The sequence below is a fragment of the Myotis nattereri genome (genome assembly GCF_964212035.1).
Source record: "Myotis nattereri genome assembly, chromosome: 2".
NCBI classification, from domain to species: domain Eukaryota; kingdom Metazoa; phylum Chordata; class Mammalia; order Chiroptera; family Vespertilionidae; genus Myotis; species Myotis nattereri.
Genome location: NC_138076.1, coordinates 177318012 through 177336212, shown reverse-complemented (window position 1 = coordinate 177336212; position 18201 = coordinate 177318012). Strand labels below are relative to the sequence as shown.

The window sequence follows — 18201 nt, the reverse complement described above, 5'->3', positions numbered from 1 at the left end:
ATCAAAGGGCAACAGATATTAGAATCTGATTCAATAAACCAAGTAAAATTAGGCTTTTATTTTTGTTGTTGTTAATGCTCACGCAAAATTCAAATCTTGCATGAATTTTGGGACACCCTATATATAAGATTGGGTAGATCAATGGGACCCCTACAGATCCCCCTGCATTAAAGGTCCCAAGCAAGTTTAGTCTAAATTTGGAGAAATTTTAAACATAGGGGAGGCAAAGATTCTAATGAGAAACCAGACCTGGAATGGCCTGGGGCAACAATCAGAGAGAGTAATCAAAATAGTGACTGACAAAAGGATCAGGGTCTCTTAGCTCAACCCCCTGCTGGGAACTTAAAAGCCAAATGCACAAAGCGGGTAAAATAGTGGGAGGGGGTGGGGGGCGAGGAGAACAATAGTGGGTAAAATAGTGGGAGGCAGGGAGCTCTGAGATATTTCTGGGACTCCCCGCATGCACTACGCTACCAAAATCCTTTGGTGAAGTAACGCAGGCTACAATTACTTTGATAGAATATAAAAATGTTAAGGTTGATAGGATTAAGGTGGAAGTTTAGGTGAAAACTGGAATGTTTAAACAGCGTTTATGGGAATGTTTTATGGGAATGGATATTATGTCTAAATGGGAACGCTTCCCCCGGAGGTAGAACAGAGGCATGTAAATCACCCTTCCGAGCAACGTTAATTGGACATGCTAAATGGAAATAAGACTGCCTGGGCTGCAGATATAGGAAAGAAGCTGGGGTGTTGGTACAAACTGTTCAGTAGCCCCATGCGGAGCACACACCGGGACGTGTGGCAACAGCCTGTGAGCATCTCCCGGTGACAACTTTAGGGATGTTGGACGAAAGATTTGTCATTTGAGAGGCAATTACTAGCTTGCTATTGAACATTAATCTAAACTGTCCCTATGACTGAGAGACATAACATAATCTTGAAACCTGAATAACCATGATGTCAAGAAAAACACTTCAATGAGGGAAGGCAATGCTCAGAAGAGTTCCATAATAAAACGGAAATGGTTTATATTGGAATCCTGTCACAAGAAGCATGCGAGGAGCTACAACCAGGAGCCGCCTTCCCCACAGGACTGACTCTGGCTGGACCTGAGTGACGAGCTGCTAGATTCCATCATCACGTGGACAGTGCCTTAGAAACACCTCTCAAATGACCAACAGAGAGCTGCTTGGTTGATGAATGACAGTTCCAAGCTGAATGAACAACACCCTGGTTGGAAGGCCACCACTGTGATCAAGGAAGGTAAAATCACATCAGCTCAGTGGGCTGACGTGCATGCTGTTTTCCTAGAAGTGATGGAAGAACTCAGCAATGGTAAAAGCACATATGTTTGGGGTTTTGGTTTTTTTTTACTGACTCATGGGCAATGGAAAACTGGACTTTAAAAGGATGCCTTATAAGGCACAGCCCTATGGGAATCATCCTGGCACGTTACAGTTGGACATGTTGATGCCCCTCCCAGGTTCTGGAGGTGACTGGAACTACCAAGTGCACCTTCTGAAGTGGCCACCTGGATCCATGAAATGAGTAGACATGGGGGGCTACAGCAATGCAGAGATGAGTTGAATCTGTACATATTCCTCTTATACCCTCTGAGGCACAAAATGCCAAAACAGGAACTGTTTTGTCTACCAACAGGAGACAGAGACTACAGATGGCTCCGAGGAAGATTCCTGGGGGTGACCACCCCCCTTGACTGGCAAGAGTATTATGGATGGTGGCAGCCCTGGGGGGGGGGGGGGCTATAAATGAGTCCTAACAGGAATAGACACTCATTCTGGATTTAGCTTTGCATTCTCGGTGGTAGATGCAAATGCTCAAAATACTGTGAGAGGATTGAAACAGAAGATACTCTACCAATTTAGGCTGGTGAGTTACATTTCTTCAGAGCAAGAGACAGACTGCACTTCACAGCACATAGCATTCAACAGCAGGCAAAGAGGTATCACATCAAATGGACATGCCATGTTGCTCATCATCCTCAGAGCCAGGTTTAATAGAGAACTGGACCAGCCAACTGAAACCCACTGTCTTAAAAGGGTGGAGATAAAGGCATGAAGACCTGACTCACACGCCTTCGTGTGTGTGCTCATACTCAACATAAAGGGGCTTAATGGCGGGTCCCCACTAGATAGATTCCTCTGTTTTTCTGGTGCATCTGGGGGAGGGGGATAGAGGGATGCTGGTATAATGACTATGGTTTTTGTCTTCCTCCCTATATTGCCTCAACTTTCTTTTTCCTACCTGATGCAGGCCCAGGACTACAAGTGTCAGAAGCAAAGATGATTCCAAAGCAAGAACTACTTTCTTTTTTAAAAAATTGATTTCAGAGAGGAAGGGAGAGGGAGAGAGAGATAGAAACATCAATGATGAGAGAGAATCATTGATCGGCTGCCTCCTGCACAACCCACACTGGGGATCAAGCCCGCAACCTGGGCATGTGCCCTTGGCCGGAATTGAACCTGGGACCCTTCAGTCCGCAGGTTGACGCTCTATCCACTGAGCCAAACCAGCGAGGGCAAGAACTACTTTTGTAACTCTACTTTTAAACCGTTGTCAGAATTCCTCAGAGCCTGCCTGATTGGTCCTGACTTCACCTCATCTGGCAAAACGGGGTTAACATTGAATGCAGTTGTATGGCCTAGTGGTAAAAACAGCCCACTAATTCTGTACCCATGTAACTTTACCCTATATGAACGGTAGTAAACCATAAAGACACTGAATTGGTACTTAACATCTTCCAAAAAGACCAGTTTACAGACAAGTTTTCTCAAGTAGTCATGGGACAAATAATTCTAACCTTACATAAACTCTTGTCCACTTTACCTTCCAGAGAAAAATAAACACTTTCCAACTCTTTCTATGAAGTCAGAATGACCTTAATACCAAAAACCAGACAAGATAGTACAAGCAATAAAAATTATAAACCAAATCATTAAAAAACATAGATGCAAAAATTCTAATAAAAATATTATCAAATTAAATCAAGCATATATTAAAAAGGTAATAATACATCATGACAAAGTCAGATTTATTATAGGAATGTAAGGATGGAATATAGATTTTTCACCTTACTAAATGATTAAAAAGAGAAAAAAATGATCATCTTGATACACAAAGAGTATTCAATAAAATATAACACATGTCACAATTTTTAAAAACTTTGAAGAAACTAGAAATACAAGGAATTTCTTTAACCTGTTATGAGGTTATTTACTAAAAACATTACAGCAAATGTTACACTTCATAGTGAAACATTAGAAGCATCCTTTTTAAAATCAGGAAAAGACAAAAATGTCTGCTGCTATCAATTCCATTCTATACTGGACTGGAGGGCCTAGTTAGTACTGTAAGGCAAGAAAAAGAAATAAATGTGACAAAGATTGGAATAGAAGCAACAAAGCTGTCATTATTTGCACATTATAATCTACTTTACTTTATAAAACTTTACTGACAGACTTTAAAGAAGATCCTTATAAATGGAGGCATATAACATTTTCATGGAAGGGGAGATTCAATATTGTAAATGTTAACTGTCCCCAAACTAAATTCAATGCATTCAATAAAAAGATGGTGGTGAAGAGAATTGTCCTATCAGATGCCAAGACTTACTGTAAAGCTATGGTAATTTAGAACTGAGACAGAAAGACTAGCAGAATAAACAGAAAGGCTAGAAATACGCTCTCACGTACAGGAACTTCCACGTCTGATGGAAGATTGGAGGGAGGAAGAATGTCTGCTCTCCCATAACTAGTTATGGATATTTCGAAAGTATTAAAATTGATCTTTTCCTCACTAAACAAAAATCAACTTCTTATACAGAGATTAAGGCCTTAAATACTAAGTGTAACTTTAAAACATTTTTTTAAAAAATAGACTATTTTTATGATCTCAAAATTAGAGGACTTCTTAAATAAGGCAAAGTTAAGTCATGAGCTCAAAAAAATTGATAAATTTGAACTCATAAATATTAAGAGCATCTTAATTCATGAAACAGCCCCTAAAGGAAAATTAAGAGCCACAAATTGGAAAAAAATATAATGTGTTACACATAAATTGACAAAGGATTAGTTTCTTGAATATGTACAAAAAATTATTTAAAAATGTCTTAATATTAAGATCCCTTTATCATCACAGAATAAAGCTAATAGTATAAAAATATTGGCCAAAGCTGATCATACTCTGCTGCTTTACAGACAAGTTTAAAATACAGATCATAGGAACCCACTTTCTGCCATCAAAACATCAACTGTGGCCCTGGCCAGTTTGGCTCAGTGGATAGAGCGTCGGCCTGCGGACTCAAGGGTCCCAGGTTTGGTTCCGGTCAGGGGCATGTACCTTGGTTGCAGGCACATCCCCGGTGGGGGGTGTGCAGGAGACAGCTGATCGATGTTTCTCTCTCATTGATGTTTCTGGCTCTCTATTCCTCTCCCTTCCTCTCTGTAAAAAATCAATAAAATATATTTTTTTAAAAATTAAAATATCAATTGTGCCCTGGCCAGTGTGGCTCAGTTGGTTGAACAACATCCTATGCACAAGAAGGTCACCAGTTCAATTCCTGGTCAGGGCACATATCCAGGTTGTGGGTTTGATTACCGGTCCAGGTGCATGCAGTAGGCAACCAGTCGATGTTTCTCTTTCACATCAATGTTTCTCTCTCTTCCTCTCCCTTCTTCTCTTTCTAAAAATCAATAAGAACTTATTTTTGCCCTAGCTGGTTTAGCTCAGTGGGTAGAGCGCCAACCTGTGGACTGAAAGGTCCTGGATTCAATTCCGGTCAAGGGTACATGCCCAGGTTGCGGGCTCTGTCCCCAATAGGGGGCGTGCAGAAGGCAGCCAATCAATGATTCTCATCATTGATGTTGCCATCTCTCTCTCCCTCTCCCTTCCTCTCTGAAATCAATAAAAATATATATTAAAAAAACAAACAAACCTATTTTTAAAAATGTATCAATTGTGCTTTTATGATTTATAAACTCCATAACCAATAAGCTATGGTGTTCAGTTCAGTATGGTCAGCAACTTGTGATTAGAAAACTCTCCCCTTTTTCTAAAAACCTCAAGTAGCTTCTACTTCCTGACAAGGTTAAATTCACGCCCAACTTACAGGAGGGAGGGGAGTGGAGAAGAGGGCTGTGTAGGCACCCAGGCAGGCAGTGCAGTACGGGCTGTGGGTAACTGCTTCTTTCCATTGTGAAGAGTCAAAGGAGGGAAGCAAGGCCCAAAGATGTTCCTGAGACTTTAGTTACTGGTACCAAAAGTTAGACCCTGGTGTTTAGATTCCCCTACCTTTTATTCCCCCACTGTTCCTTTGAAAAGAGAACCATACTCCAATCTTCCCTGTCTTGCTCCAGGTACTTCCAGGTTGCAGAAGAAAGTGCTCTCTTCTGATCTGGGGTCCCAGAGAAGAGCTTTAACCTCCTGGGTGCGTGCTTTCTCCATCTAAAATCTCCAGCTAGTTACCACAGCAAAGTGACTGTGATGCACACGCTCTCTAAGTAACAGTCTGAATCTTTGAAATGGGCTGTGACCAGAATTTCAAATCAGTCTAGAAAGATAATTTCATCACTGAAATGCATCTACTTTGATTCCCTTTGCAGTTTCGTGGTAATATTTCAGCACCTGCAATGTTTTAAAATTTCATGGCACAGCTTTATCCGCGAAGAAGAAATGAAGTATCAGATGTTATTAAAACCCCCTTAACACAGTCAGGAAGAATGAAGGAGGGCACCAGAGCACAAATCAACATAATGACTCTTTTATTTCATTCGTTTAAATGAAATGTCTTTCTCTAATGGGAGAGACATTGTCAATATTAAAATGAGCATTTACACGGAGCTTTCATTTTATACTCTGTAATTACTTAGCATGCTATCTACACTACAGGCCTGCAGAATGTGTTTATAATTTAAAAATAACTTATTGAGACAGAGAAGGCAAGGTTAGGTGCCCTGCCCAACACAGTGAACATGGTGGTTAAGTGCCCTGCAGAAAGGCTGGTCCGAGACCCATTTCTAGCTGCACCACATTATGTAACAGCTTGGATCCCTGAGCCTCCTCCTTGATAAAAGATGGATAACAGTACTAATTCACTGTTGAGAGGATTAAAGGTAGAGAATAAAACCAAAACGAACAAGGCATCTTTATAGTACAATTCCTAACATACAGTGATTGCAGCGAATGATTATAAAATTATTGTATGAGACGTTTTTTGTATGACACTCTTAAAAAAATATATATGTATATTTCTACAATCTCAAGAGTCACTCTTGTTCTAAACATAAGATCAAGTTACCAAAAAATATTCATTTGAGTACAAAAACATGCTCATAAGTAATCATTCTTCATCTGAAACTGAAATAAATAGGTGGACATTAATCAACTATAACTTTTCAACAGACTCCATAAATCAGATGGGATAAGGTAATCAGAGCAGAAAGAAGAGCACTCCGGACAGACCACAAGCAATGAGAGATACAGTGCTACTTAAAACAGGAGCTGTGATAACGGAAGGTTTTTTTCTTTAAAAAAAAAAGCATGACAGCCCTGCCGGCATGGCTCAGTGATTGAGCATTGACCTATGAGCCAGGAAGTCATGGGGTTCGATTCCCAGTTAGGGTATATGCCTGGGTTTCGGGTTCAATCCCCAGTGGGGGGCGTGCAAGAGGCACTCAATCAATGATTCTCATCATTGATGTTTCTATCTCTCTCTCCCTCTTCCTTCCTCTCTGAAATCAACAAAAATATATTTTAAAGAAAAAAGCATGACATTTAGTATAAGAGAACATTTATTAGGTTCTCAACCCTGAAATAAAGGCCTTAACTTTTTAACAAAGTTATACCAGGTACTTTAAATGCAGTAATATATTAGACCCTCACAATTTAAGATATGCATAATTCAGAAAGGATTATGTAGGACTAATAAAACTAATAATGACAACAGCATTGACTGTCATAGAGTGAGCCAATTATGCTCAAACTATTTTGTACAAGTTTTCTTATTTAGCCTTCACAATAAATCAGTGAGGAGAAGAAAAAAACAAATAGTCACCCCCCATAAAAATAAACTTAACACTCAGGAAGATTACGTAACTTGTCCATGGTTACAGTAAGTGACAGAGCAGAGATTTGAACCCAGGGCTGTTATGACTTCAAAAACCAATATTCTTTCTAACCAGAACATTAGGACACTGAACTATATGACCTTGCAAATGACCTGTATACCTAGGACCTAAAATTCTCTTTTCTAATGGGTTACGACTACACTTGAGCATATTAAGCTCCAAGCCCCTGCCCCTCCAGCAACTCTCTAATCCTTACTCCCTTCAGGGAATAAAGCAAGAAAGGAAGAAACAGAAAAGAAGGGAGAATCACTTCAGGTTAAATCTTTCAGACACAAAGGGGTGATCCTAGGTTATGGCGAGCACGAAGAAGGTGAGAGCGCGAGGAAAGGTAAGAGCGCGGACTGGCTATTGGAGAAGAGCTCCCTGACAACAGCACTGAGACGCTGGGACACATTATCGAAGAACATTACGTAGGATAAGCTGAAGAAATACAACCCCGCGGAAGGCTGTCAACACGCAAATCGTGACAACAGACACACAAGATGGGGAAGGACCAAGATAGCCTGCTTGGCTCCGCCTCTCACTTATCATCTGAAACAGAAAAGAAAAACCGGAACGCAGCAAAACGAGCCTGACAGCAGCAGTCAGGAGGCTGGCTGCACTTCCGTTCTGCCTGAACACAAGTTAGCAAAACGCAAACCCAAATATCGGGGCCCCATTCCTCAGAGGGCTCATCAGTGCACAGGTCCCATTTTACGCTCTCCCTCCATTCGTTCCCCATTAAGACTCGGCATCTCCGTTTCCTCTGCACATCCCTATGCAGCCCGGCAAAAGAAAATGAAACCCACGCTGTGTTAGTTTCAATTAAGTGTGTGCTGGGAGAACTCTGAGTGGAAAACATCACCCAGGTACCAGTAACTTCGTTCTGGGATCAAGAACAAAACAAAAGCCCCCGCATAACTCTGGTGGAATTGTCAGACCCAGGAAAGTACAGAGTTTCACAGCCTACCCCTTCTCTCACCACATGGAATCAGCCACAGGCAAAGACCCACAGCTGACTGCCTTAGGACAGCCACCCTCAACCCGGTGCCGAAAGTGTATTTAACATATGCAATACCTGACTCTTTGGTCAGGAGCAATGACCTCTTTTCCCTGACCAGCGGTTCTCAACCTTCTGGCCCTTTAAATACAGTTCCTCATGTTGTGACCCAACCATAAAATTATTTTCGTTGCTACTTCATAACTGTCATGTTGCTACTGTTATGAATCGTAATGTAAATATCTGATATGCAGGATGGTCTTAGGTGCTCCCTGTGAAAGGGTCGTTCGACCGCCAAAGGGGTCGCGACCCACAGGTTGAGAACCGCTGCCTTAGACTGTCAAATAAAAAACGACAACAGTAACAACAGCCAATACAACAATAGCTGTCCTGTGTGAATGAATCAAAATTATACCTATTTTTTTGTCAGATCGGCAAAAAAAATTTTTTTTTTTTTGTGCCACGCAATTTTAATCAATATTTTATGTGTGCCACGAGGTGAAAAGGCTGAAAACCGCTGCCCTCGGGAGCTGCAGAGTCCTAACAATTTCGTTTCTCCCTTTCTACTGTCAGCTGAGTTGTGACGTGAGCCTTTACTAATCTGTAAAAAATGAAAAGTCTACATGTTCCTGGTAGTAACAGTACTCTCTGACTTTCATTATGAAAAGGAATGTTTCTTTTAGGATAATTATGTATTATCAGGACAGAGGGGGAGAGGGGGGATTTCCCATGAAAAAATAGGCTCAAGTCAGCCAAGTTACTGCTTTTGTATTCTTTCCTGCTATTCTCTACAGCACTGCCACCCTAAAGAGATGGAATGTCTCGGCCTCTGGTTCCACCGACACCTGTTCCTTTTACACAAAACAGAAAAGACTTCTGACCATGAGTTATTCATTTCTAACAATACACCCCATGGAAACACAGCAATTGGGAGCATGAGTACTTGTTTCCGGGAGACTCAGAGTCTAGGCAAGACCTACCTTGTGAGTAGAGAAGGATCTGCATCTCTAGAAGGACGCAGGTGAACAGCTGCACCAGGTTCTCCAACCCCAGGAGCTCGAAGGCCTCTCGCAGAGGGTAATCGGAGAGGGGGAGTTCATTGGGCCCAGGCCTCTGGCATATGACGGGTTCATAAACACCATAAAATTTCAGCGATCTCCCTGGCGGTGGGAGGGGTACCTCATAGAGAATATTATGGATGTAGCTCTCCAGCGGCAAGGGTGGTGGCTGCTGCGAGGTAACTGCTCTGTAAAGCTGGAGGAGGAATTTCTTGCAGGCCTGCATGAAAGGCAGTGGTGTGATCAAACATATGCTTTTGGAAACATACAGGGTGTCTCTGCTGATGTCATACGAGTTGTATCGCTGGAGTTTCAAAAGGGAAGTTGTGTCCCCCTCGTCAATGCTGCTGGCTAGCGAGTCCATGCTGCAGGAGGAGGAGGCGTAGACGCTGCTGTAATGCTCGGCGTTGTGCATCTGGTAGAGCGTCTGCATAGCTGTGCAGATCTGCTTACTTGTAACTTCTTCATAAAAAGTGAGAACAAAACCATAGGTGCGAGAACCATCTTCCCGCGTGATTATAAACGAGTGGAACTGAGGGTCTCTGTTGTCAGTCTGTGTTCTGAAAGACAGCCCTTTCGGCATGCACAACTGTGGAGGAAGAGGGGAAGCATCAGAATGCAGTGCTCGAATAACTTCAAACCAGAAAAAGACAATGTTCGAGAACCTCTATCCCATCTTGTGACCTTCAGCAAATCATGTAACTTAGTGGTTCTCAACCTTGGCTGAACATTAGAATCACCTGGGAATCTTTTTTAAATCCTGATTTCTGGGCCTCGTCCTCCGGAAATTCTGTTTCTTTGTTACGGAGTGGGGCCACAACATTAGTAACAAAGAAACAGAATTTCTGGAGGATGAGGCCCAGAAATCAGGATTTAAAAAAGATTCCCAGGTGATTCTAATGTGCAGCCAAGGCTGAGAACCACTGATGTAACTTCTCTGAGCCAGTTTCATTATCTAGAACATTTGCTACATCTGTGACTTGAAGACAAAATACTCAAGGGCACTTTACAGATATTTAATATTTAAGTACTATTTTTAGAGTAGTGATGATAAGGTTTCAAAGAAATAAGGAAATAGATGAAGGCTCACTTGATAAATATGGAATAATAAGTTATTTTATCTATTTTGAACAATATGACACTTCATCCTTGAAAAATACACTTTGAAAGTGGAATGATTTTTGATTTACTGAAGCTGAAGGGGAGAAACCAGACATTTCAGATTATTTCCAGTAGAGATTGTGCTCTGGGTCTTGGGAACTACTCAGGATTCAGTCAAATTTGGGAATAAATTACCTGAGGAGTTAAAGATGTTATATTTAAGATACTTAAAATGCACAAGAAATTAGAACTGAGTCTTTAAAATTCTTCTAAAAATATTTTAAGTAAAAGAAATGAAACAAATTATAGAAAATTTGAACTACACTAAGAAAAACAGAACTTATAATTCAACTACCCAAATAGAATCATTATTTTTATATATTCCTTTTTACTTTTATATTTCAATATGCTTTCTGCATAGAAATAATTTTATCATACATTTTTACATTATATTTTTCTTTCCTTTTTTCAGGCTTGATCACTGATGTGGGTAAAAGTGAGAAGTTCCCCCAAAGCCATCCCCACATTACCAAGAAAACACAATTTGCCTGAAAAGTTACCTGTACTTTGGTCAAACTGTCAACAAACACTTGCTAACTGCCTTTATGAGCGAGGCCCTCGATGGTGACAGGATGGTGAGAGAGACAGACACAAGTCAGTACCTGCTCCTGTGGAGCTTCTAGTCCAGTAAGAATGACAGATGATTAAAAACAAACATAAACACTAAAGTATGAAAAGTACTATAACAGGGTCAACACAGGCTGTTATGAAAGAAAAAAAAAACAGCAGAAGGACATAAATGAGAAAAGGGGTAGAGGAGGAAGAAAGAAGAAAAAGGAAGAAGAAGAAGGAGGAGGAGGAGGGAGAGGAGAAGGGGGGGAGGGGGAAGGGGAGGGGGAGGGGGAGGAGAAGAAGAAAAACCAGGCGGAAACCTAAGCGTAAGTACAGGTGTTAGTGAGATAAGGAGGCAGAAAGGACACCGGGTGCAAAAGCTCGGAAGACAAAGGACGAGGGTGCGAGGAACGGAAAGTCACTGTGGGTGGGGAACAGGATGCAGGGGGGGGGGGGGGAGAGGGCGCAGGAGAAATAATTAGGGGCTGGGCCATGAAGGGCTTTGGTGAGTCACATTAGAAGTCCGGAGAGGGCAACGGAAGCCTCTGAAGGTTTATAGCAGGAGGGGGACAGAATTAGACGTGCCTCTGGGCTCATCACCCTTCCTGCGCGGAAAGGCAGCGGTTTTCAAAGGGGTCCCAAGGAGGCGGCAAGAACGCCTCAGAACCTTGGGGTCATCTCTGACTTCTCTCTCGCTCACACCATTATCCAGTCCATTAACAAGGACCACTAATGCTACCTTCAAAAATATATTCAGAGTGAGCACCAAAGCCCCGTTGAAGCAAGTCTAGCCCCAGAGGGGTGTCTCCAGCACAAGTTCTCCCACTGCAGACACAGCTGATTCTCACAGCCAATTGGCCTGGAGGTCAATTCCTCACAGTGATAACTACAACAATCAAGGCTTAATTACAACAAGACTGTGCACAAAGCCCACAAGGGGGTGCACCAAGAGTGTCTACCTCAGGTAATTAGGACACTTAGCACAGAAAGGAACTCTATCAATACAGAGAAGCATAAAAAATGCCGAGACAAAGAAACAGGACACAAACGACAGAATGGGAGGAAAGCAAACTGCTGGATATAGAGTTCAAAACCACACTTTTAAGGTCTTTAAAGAACTGTCTAGAAGCCGCCGATAATCTTAATAAGGCCCTCGAAAAGACTGGTAAGACCGCCGATAAATGCAGTGAGATCCTCAAGAAGACTGGTGAGACCGCCGATAAATGTAGTGAGATCCTCAAGAAATCTAATGAGACCCTCGATGTTGTGATAAAGGACCAACTAGAAATTAAGCATACACTGACTGAAATAAAGAACATTATACAGACTCCCAACAACAGACCAGAGGAACGCAAGAATCAAGCCAAAGATTTGAAATACGAAGAAACAAAAAACACCCAACCAGAAAAGCAAAATGAAAAAAGAATCCAAAAATACGAAGATAGTGTAAGGAGCCTCTGGGACAGCTTCAAGCGTACCAACATCTGAATTATAGGGGTGCCAGAAGAAGAGAGAGAGCAAGATATTGAAAACCTATTTGAAGAAATAATGACAGAAAACTTCCCCTACCTGGTGAAAGAAATAGACTTACAAGTCCAGGAAGCGCAGAGAACCCCAAACAAAAGGAATCCAAAGAGGACCACACCAAGACACATCATAATTAAAATGCCAAGAGCAAAAGACAAAGAGAGAATCCTAAAAGCAGCAAGAGAAAGAAAATCAGTTACCTACAAGGGAATACCCATACGACTGTCAGCTGATTTCTCAACAGAAACCTTTCAGGCCAGAAGGGAGTGGCAAGAAATTCAAAGTGATGAATACCAAGAACCTACAACCAAGACTACTTTATCGAGCAAAACTATCATTTAGAATTGAAGGCCAGATAAAGAGCTTCACAGATAAGGAAAAGCTAAAGGAGTTCATCACCACCAAACCAGGATTATATGAAATGCTGAAAGGTATCCTTTAAGAAGAGGAAGAAGAAGAAAAAGGTAAAGATACAAATTATGAACAACAAATACACATCTATTAACAAGTGAATCTAAAAATCAAGGGAATAAATAATCTGATGAACAGTATGAACTGGCGATTGTAATAGAATCAGGGACATAGAAAGGGAATGGACTATTCTTGGGGGGGGGGGAGGGGTGTGGGGTGAGGGAAGAGACTGGACAATAATCGTGCACCTATGGATGAGGACAGTGGGTGGGGAGTGAGGGCAGAAGGTGGGGTGGGAACTGGGTGGAGGGGAGTTATGGTAGGAAAAAAGAGTAACTAATGTAATAATCTGAACAATAAAGATTTAATTAAAAATATATATATATATATATTCAGAAACGAACTAGCTCGTTCTATCTTCACTCTTACTACTCTAAGTCACATCTTCTCTTGCCTGGTGACTATTTAACATTCTGCTAACCTGTCTCCTGCTTTTGCCTTTGTCGCCCATAATCTAGTCCCCATATGTAGCTAAAGTGATCCTTAAAAATGTTACATTTTGTCACACTTCTCAAAACCCTCCAATGGCCTCTCATCTCGCTAAAAACTGAAATCCTGCCCCACATGACTTGGCCCCAGCAACTTCTCTGCCTTCATCTCCCACTGCTCTCTAGCTCACCTACTCTGCTCCAGCAACACTAGCCAGATTGCTGTTCTGTGACACACCCAGCCTGCTTTTGCCAAAATTTGCTATTCCCTCTGGCTGCAATCATCTTCCCCTAGGTATCCACATGGTTTGTCCCTGTAGCAGATTGTATTTCTAAAAACGGCTCTCAATTTTTTCTAGTTCCACATGCTCTTCCAGAACCTTGCCACTCTCCCAGCAAGTCTGGGTGGGCCGGTGAGAGTGCCAACATCAAGGACCCACCGACGTTTTTTTGTAAAGATTCAGATGAATATTTTAGGGTCTTCAGGCCACATGGACTTTGTTACAATGACTCTACCACTGTAGTGTGAAAGCAGCTGTTGGCAAGATGAAGGAATGGGTAAGACTTTGAGAAGGGCAACCCTGCCAAACCCTATCTAAACTGTTGATTTATAAACAAAATAATAATCCTGTTTTAAATCAACAAACTACAGCCTTTTGGCCTGTAAGTAAAATGTTACTGGAACACCATCACACTCATCCAGTCCAGCACTCTCTACGGCTGCTTCTGCACGACCATCTCTCTCTCCCTCTCTCTTTCTTTCTGAAATCAATAAAATAAATATATATATACATACATACACACACATATTTTTTTTTTTAAAGATTGTAGGAAGAATGATTTGAAACACTCTAGGCCCAGGCTAAACTCAAGCTTGTTTAGCATAATGCATGGCACATTTGTTGAATGAATAAATTAATGAACAAGAAAACAAACAAAGACAATAGCTGGGAGAACAGGACCAGACCGACTTCATCTCCTGATTCAGTCTGTAGTTATCTTTTTACCTCAAGTAGGCCATAAAGAAACATAGTAACCTCTAAAGTCAACATAAAGATTTAATTTAATCAATAGGCTTTCCTGACACCAGAAACCACAAAATTACAGCTTGAACTGTTCTTGAACAACTGCCAAATATTCCCTTAAGGGTTTGTAGCTTTCTTGAGCACACAGTCAAACATTTATAGAGAAAGCTTGCCAGAAGTTGTGCTCAAAGTAAAGAATGACTTTTTTATGCTACATATAACAGATGTTAAGAATTCTTAAATTCTCTTCCTACAAATAAAAAAAAAGTAAGAATTATATTTCTAATCTGAGAACCATGAACTAGAAAATGCTATTGCTTTTTCATTTTTAAAAGTAAGAATTGTTGCCCGGCCGGCTCAATCCCCAGTGGGAAATTGGGGGGGAGGGGGGGGGAGGAGCTAGCCGATCAATGACTCTCTCTCATCATTGATGTTTCCATCTCTCTCTCCCTCTCCCTCTCCCTTCCTCTCTGAAATCAATAAACAAAATATTTTTTAAGTAAGAATTATTATATGAATTGTCAGGTTTCTTTATTGAAATTTTTAACTTATTTATTGATATGAGAGCGAGAGCGAGAGCGAGAGCGAGAGAGAGAGAGAGAGAGAGAGAGAGATTGAATAAGTCATTATTCCACTTATTTATGCATTCATTGGCTGATTCCTATACCTGCCCTGACCGGGGATGGAACCTACAACCTTAATGCATTGGGAGAATGCTCCAATCAACTGAACTACCCAGCCAGGACATCAGTTTATGTTTCAGAAAATCTGAGATAGAAATCAAGATACTCACTATGGCATTCAACAATCTCTTGTTACTCCCTACTATTGATATATACTAACAATACCCCCTGCCCCACACCACTCTCTCACAATAAAACAACTATTGCCCAGATTGCCAGTGGAAATAAAAATTAATTTAGCAAAAATGGGCTCACAATGTTGTGTACATCTCCTGGTTTGATTGACCAAATGTCCTTATTGTCCCTCTGGACTCTTTAGGAAGTTTGGCTAGAATTTTAGTAATTCCTCTTTCTCTTTTCCATCATTCTATGATTCCTATGCCCTCTCTCTTATTACCCAAATAAAAGAGAAAATTACTCAGAAAACTCTGAAAGAGTTGGTCAGTTTGTTTTGCTTCCTCCTTTCCTCCTCTTCCTCCTTCCTTTAATATTATTTTATAACATGTATTGCATTAGACCTTAATAACTGAAAGACAAGTATAAAAATAATTCCTACCTCAGGGAGCTCACAGTCTAACAGGAAAAAAAGGCATAGTGTAAACCAACAGTTACAAAATGATGTGATCAGTGCTGCTATGGAGTATGTTCAAGATTTATAGAAATAGAGAAGAGAAAACACCTAACTACGGCTTAAGGGATGGTTTTGCACTGAGATGACATCTGAATAGACAAGGATGGGGAAGGGAAGTATTGTAAGCAAGTAAACGTTCCTTCATTTACTCAGTGATGTGAATCCCTACTATGTGCAAAGCGAGGGACATAGCAATGAATGAAAGTGTTTCCTGGCCTAGTGGTGAGATGCAGAGTTATAGTAGGAGACATAAAGTTGACAACTAACTACATAATAATTAACTGCAGTTGGGATAAGTGCTACAAAAGGTACAAGGTGCTAAGGGAACCTGACTGAATGTTGGGAAGGTGGTGGAAGGTGGTCTAAAATGGCTTTTTTGAGGAAATCACATTTAAGTTGAAGTCTGAGGGGTCAATAAGAATTTACTATGTGAAGAAGAGCTTTTGAGAGAACCAACAGCTTAGGCGGAAGCTACAGTGTGAGGAACGGAAAGGACAGGAGCAGGAGTCCAGGTAAGAGAGCTTGGAGGTTTGGACTATGGTGGGTGTGTAGAAACAGAGAGAGGTAGACACATAACTGACTGCCGAGGAGGGAGGGTGAAAAAGTGAGAGCTTTCAAGGATGATACTAGATTTCTGACTTAAGTAACTAGGGAGATGGTTGGACTGACCAAGGTTGGTGGGAAGACTGTGAATTCAGTTCAGATGTGCTGAGTTTGAGATGGCAGTGTGATGGTATTGCTGTGATGTTAAGAAAACAAGTGGGCTACCCCAGTAATGCCTGGATTAGAATCCCATTCTTATGAGTTTACTGTGAGACACAAGCTTAAACTTGGGTTAAACGAGTGCTTGCTTTCATTCGAATGTCAAACCTGCCAATGTAACGAAGGGTTGTCCATTTCAAAGTCTTGCTGAGTCTGTAACGCACACACAGTGCCCTTTTCTTGTTGAATCTTGTAAGACAGGCATCTGAATAGGTTTTTTCCAGCCAATCCTTTACTCTTTGCTCATCATTCCATTCCACCCTTCTTCGTTATTAAAGTAAATAATAAATTGTAAACTTAGAGCTTTACAGATTGTAAACTTAGAACTTTATAATAGTTGTTACACTTTTATTGCCAGAAATATCACACATCAGATGTTTCATTTAGGATATACAAAACAGAATCTTTATACTTCATATAACTTGCTTCAAAGGTATTGACCATATTTTCTTCCTAACAATTTCCAGGTTCACTACATTTTTTAAAAATATGTTTTTATTGGTTTTAGAGTGAGAGGAAGGAAGAGGGACAGGGAGAGAAAAAGAGAAAATGGGAGAGGAAGGCAAGAGAGGGAAAGAGAGAGAGAGAGAGGGACAGGGAAATAAATCAATGTGAGAGAGAAACATGGAGTGGCTGCCTCCTGCACCCACTCTCACCAGGGATTAAGCCCACAATCTGGGCTTGTGTCCCGATTGGGAACTGAACCAGCGACCTTTTGGTGCACGGGACTACTCTCAACCAACAGAGTCACACATTCTCAAGGATAAGATCTATCTACTAGAACACTGCATAAACAATCTGGATGCCAATACCGAGGGCTGAGAGAGATCTGAAACGGGGGGAAAGGCAGGAAAACTTCAACTCTTTTTGCAATGCTTTAAGAGGAAAGGTATGGACCGGAAGCAAATTGTCAATGTTGACATGAGTTAGTTCTGGGTGGTGCGTATAAGATTGTTGTATTGTTCTCTGTTTTATGATACTTCCATTCCCCGCCTCCCCCATAAAAATTTCTGAATTAACAACCAAAAGATATATAAAAAGCAATTAATTCAGAAACAATTTCACCTGTCACTTATATCTATTTTCTATTATATTTGCATTGCACTCATACACGTGGAATTTTTTTTATTTAACGAAGTTCACTGCTTTGGGGTACTTAATTTCTGTGTGAAATTAACCTTATTTCAAAGCACCACTGTTGCTTGTTAGAGGAATGACTGATACCACAGAAGGCGGTGACTCACTCCTTGGAGTGGGATTTTGCTAACGGCAAGAACAAAGCTCTAGACACAGACAATAGTGTGTGTGTCTGGGAGGGAGGGAGGCCTGGAGGTGGGAGGAGTGGTGTGGAAGGGGTCAATGGGGGGGGGGGGCGGGGAGGGAAAACATCTGTAGTACTTTCAACAATAAAGATAAATCTTACAAACAGAACAAAGCTTTATACCTTTTGGTGGGAATAAATTATAGCTTCATACAAATGCACTTACTAATAAATCAAAGAGGAAATTAAGGGCAGTAAATCTATGACCCAAATGCAGACTAGTTTAATGGGATGCTTTTCAGAGATTTTCAAGGAGTGCCAGCAAATCCCTTTAGGTTTGCAGCAATGAACAAAATGCTGTGTGGTGCTTAACCATCAAAATACACACGTATGTGTTTATTCTTCAGAGGGAAACTTGCTGCTTACACAAAATAACCTCAGAGGCAAGGAGAGAGGAAAATAGCAAAGACAGAGTAAGGAAATGAATAATTAATTTAAAATTCATTTTTTGCAGA

General features: G+C 41.0%; 1 protein-coding gene across 1 annotated transcript in view; it reads right to left on the bottom strand.

The window, feature by feature from the left end:
- DENND5B (DENN domain containing 5B) overlaps positions 1–18201 on the bottom strand; it is a 177826-nt gene that overhangs the window by 72927 nt on the left and 86698 nt on the right. Inside the window, exon 3 of the mRNA XM_081083696.1 lies at positions 9108–9774. Coding sequence (XP_080939822.1) covers positions 9108–9774 — 667 coding nt within the window. The remainder of the gene's footprint in view (positions 1–9107; positions 9775–18201) is intronic.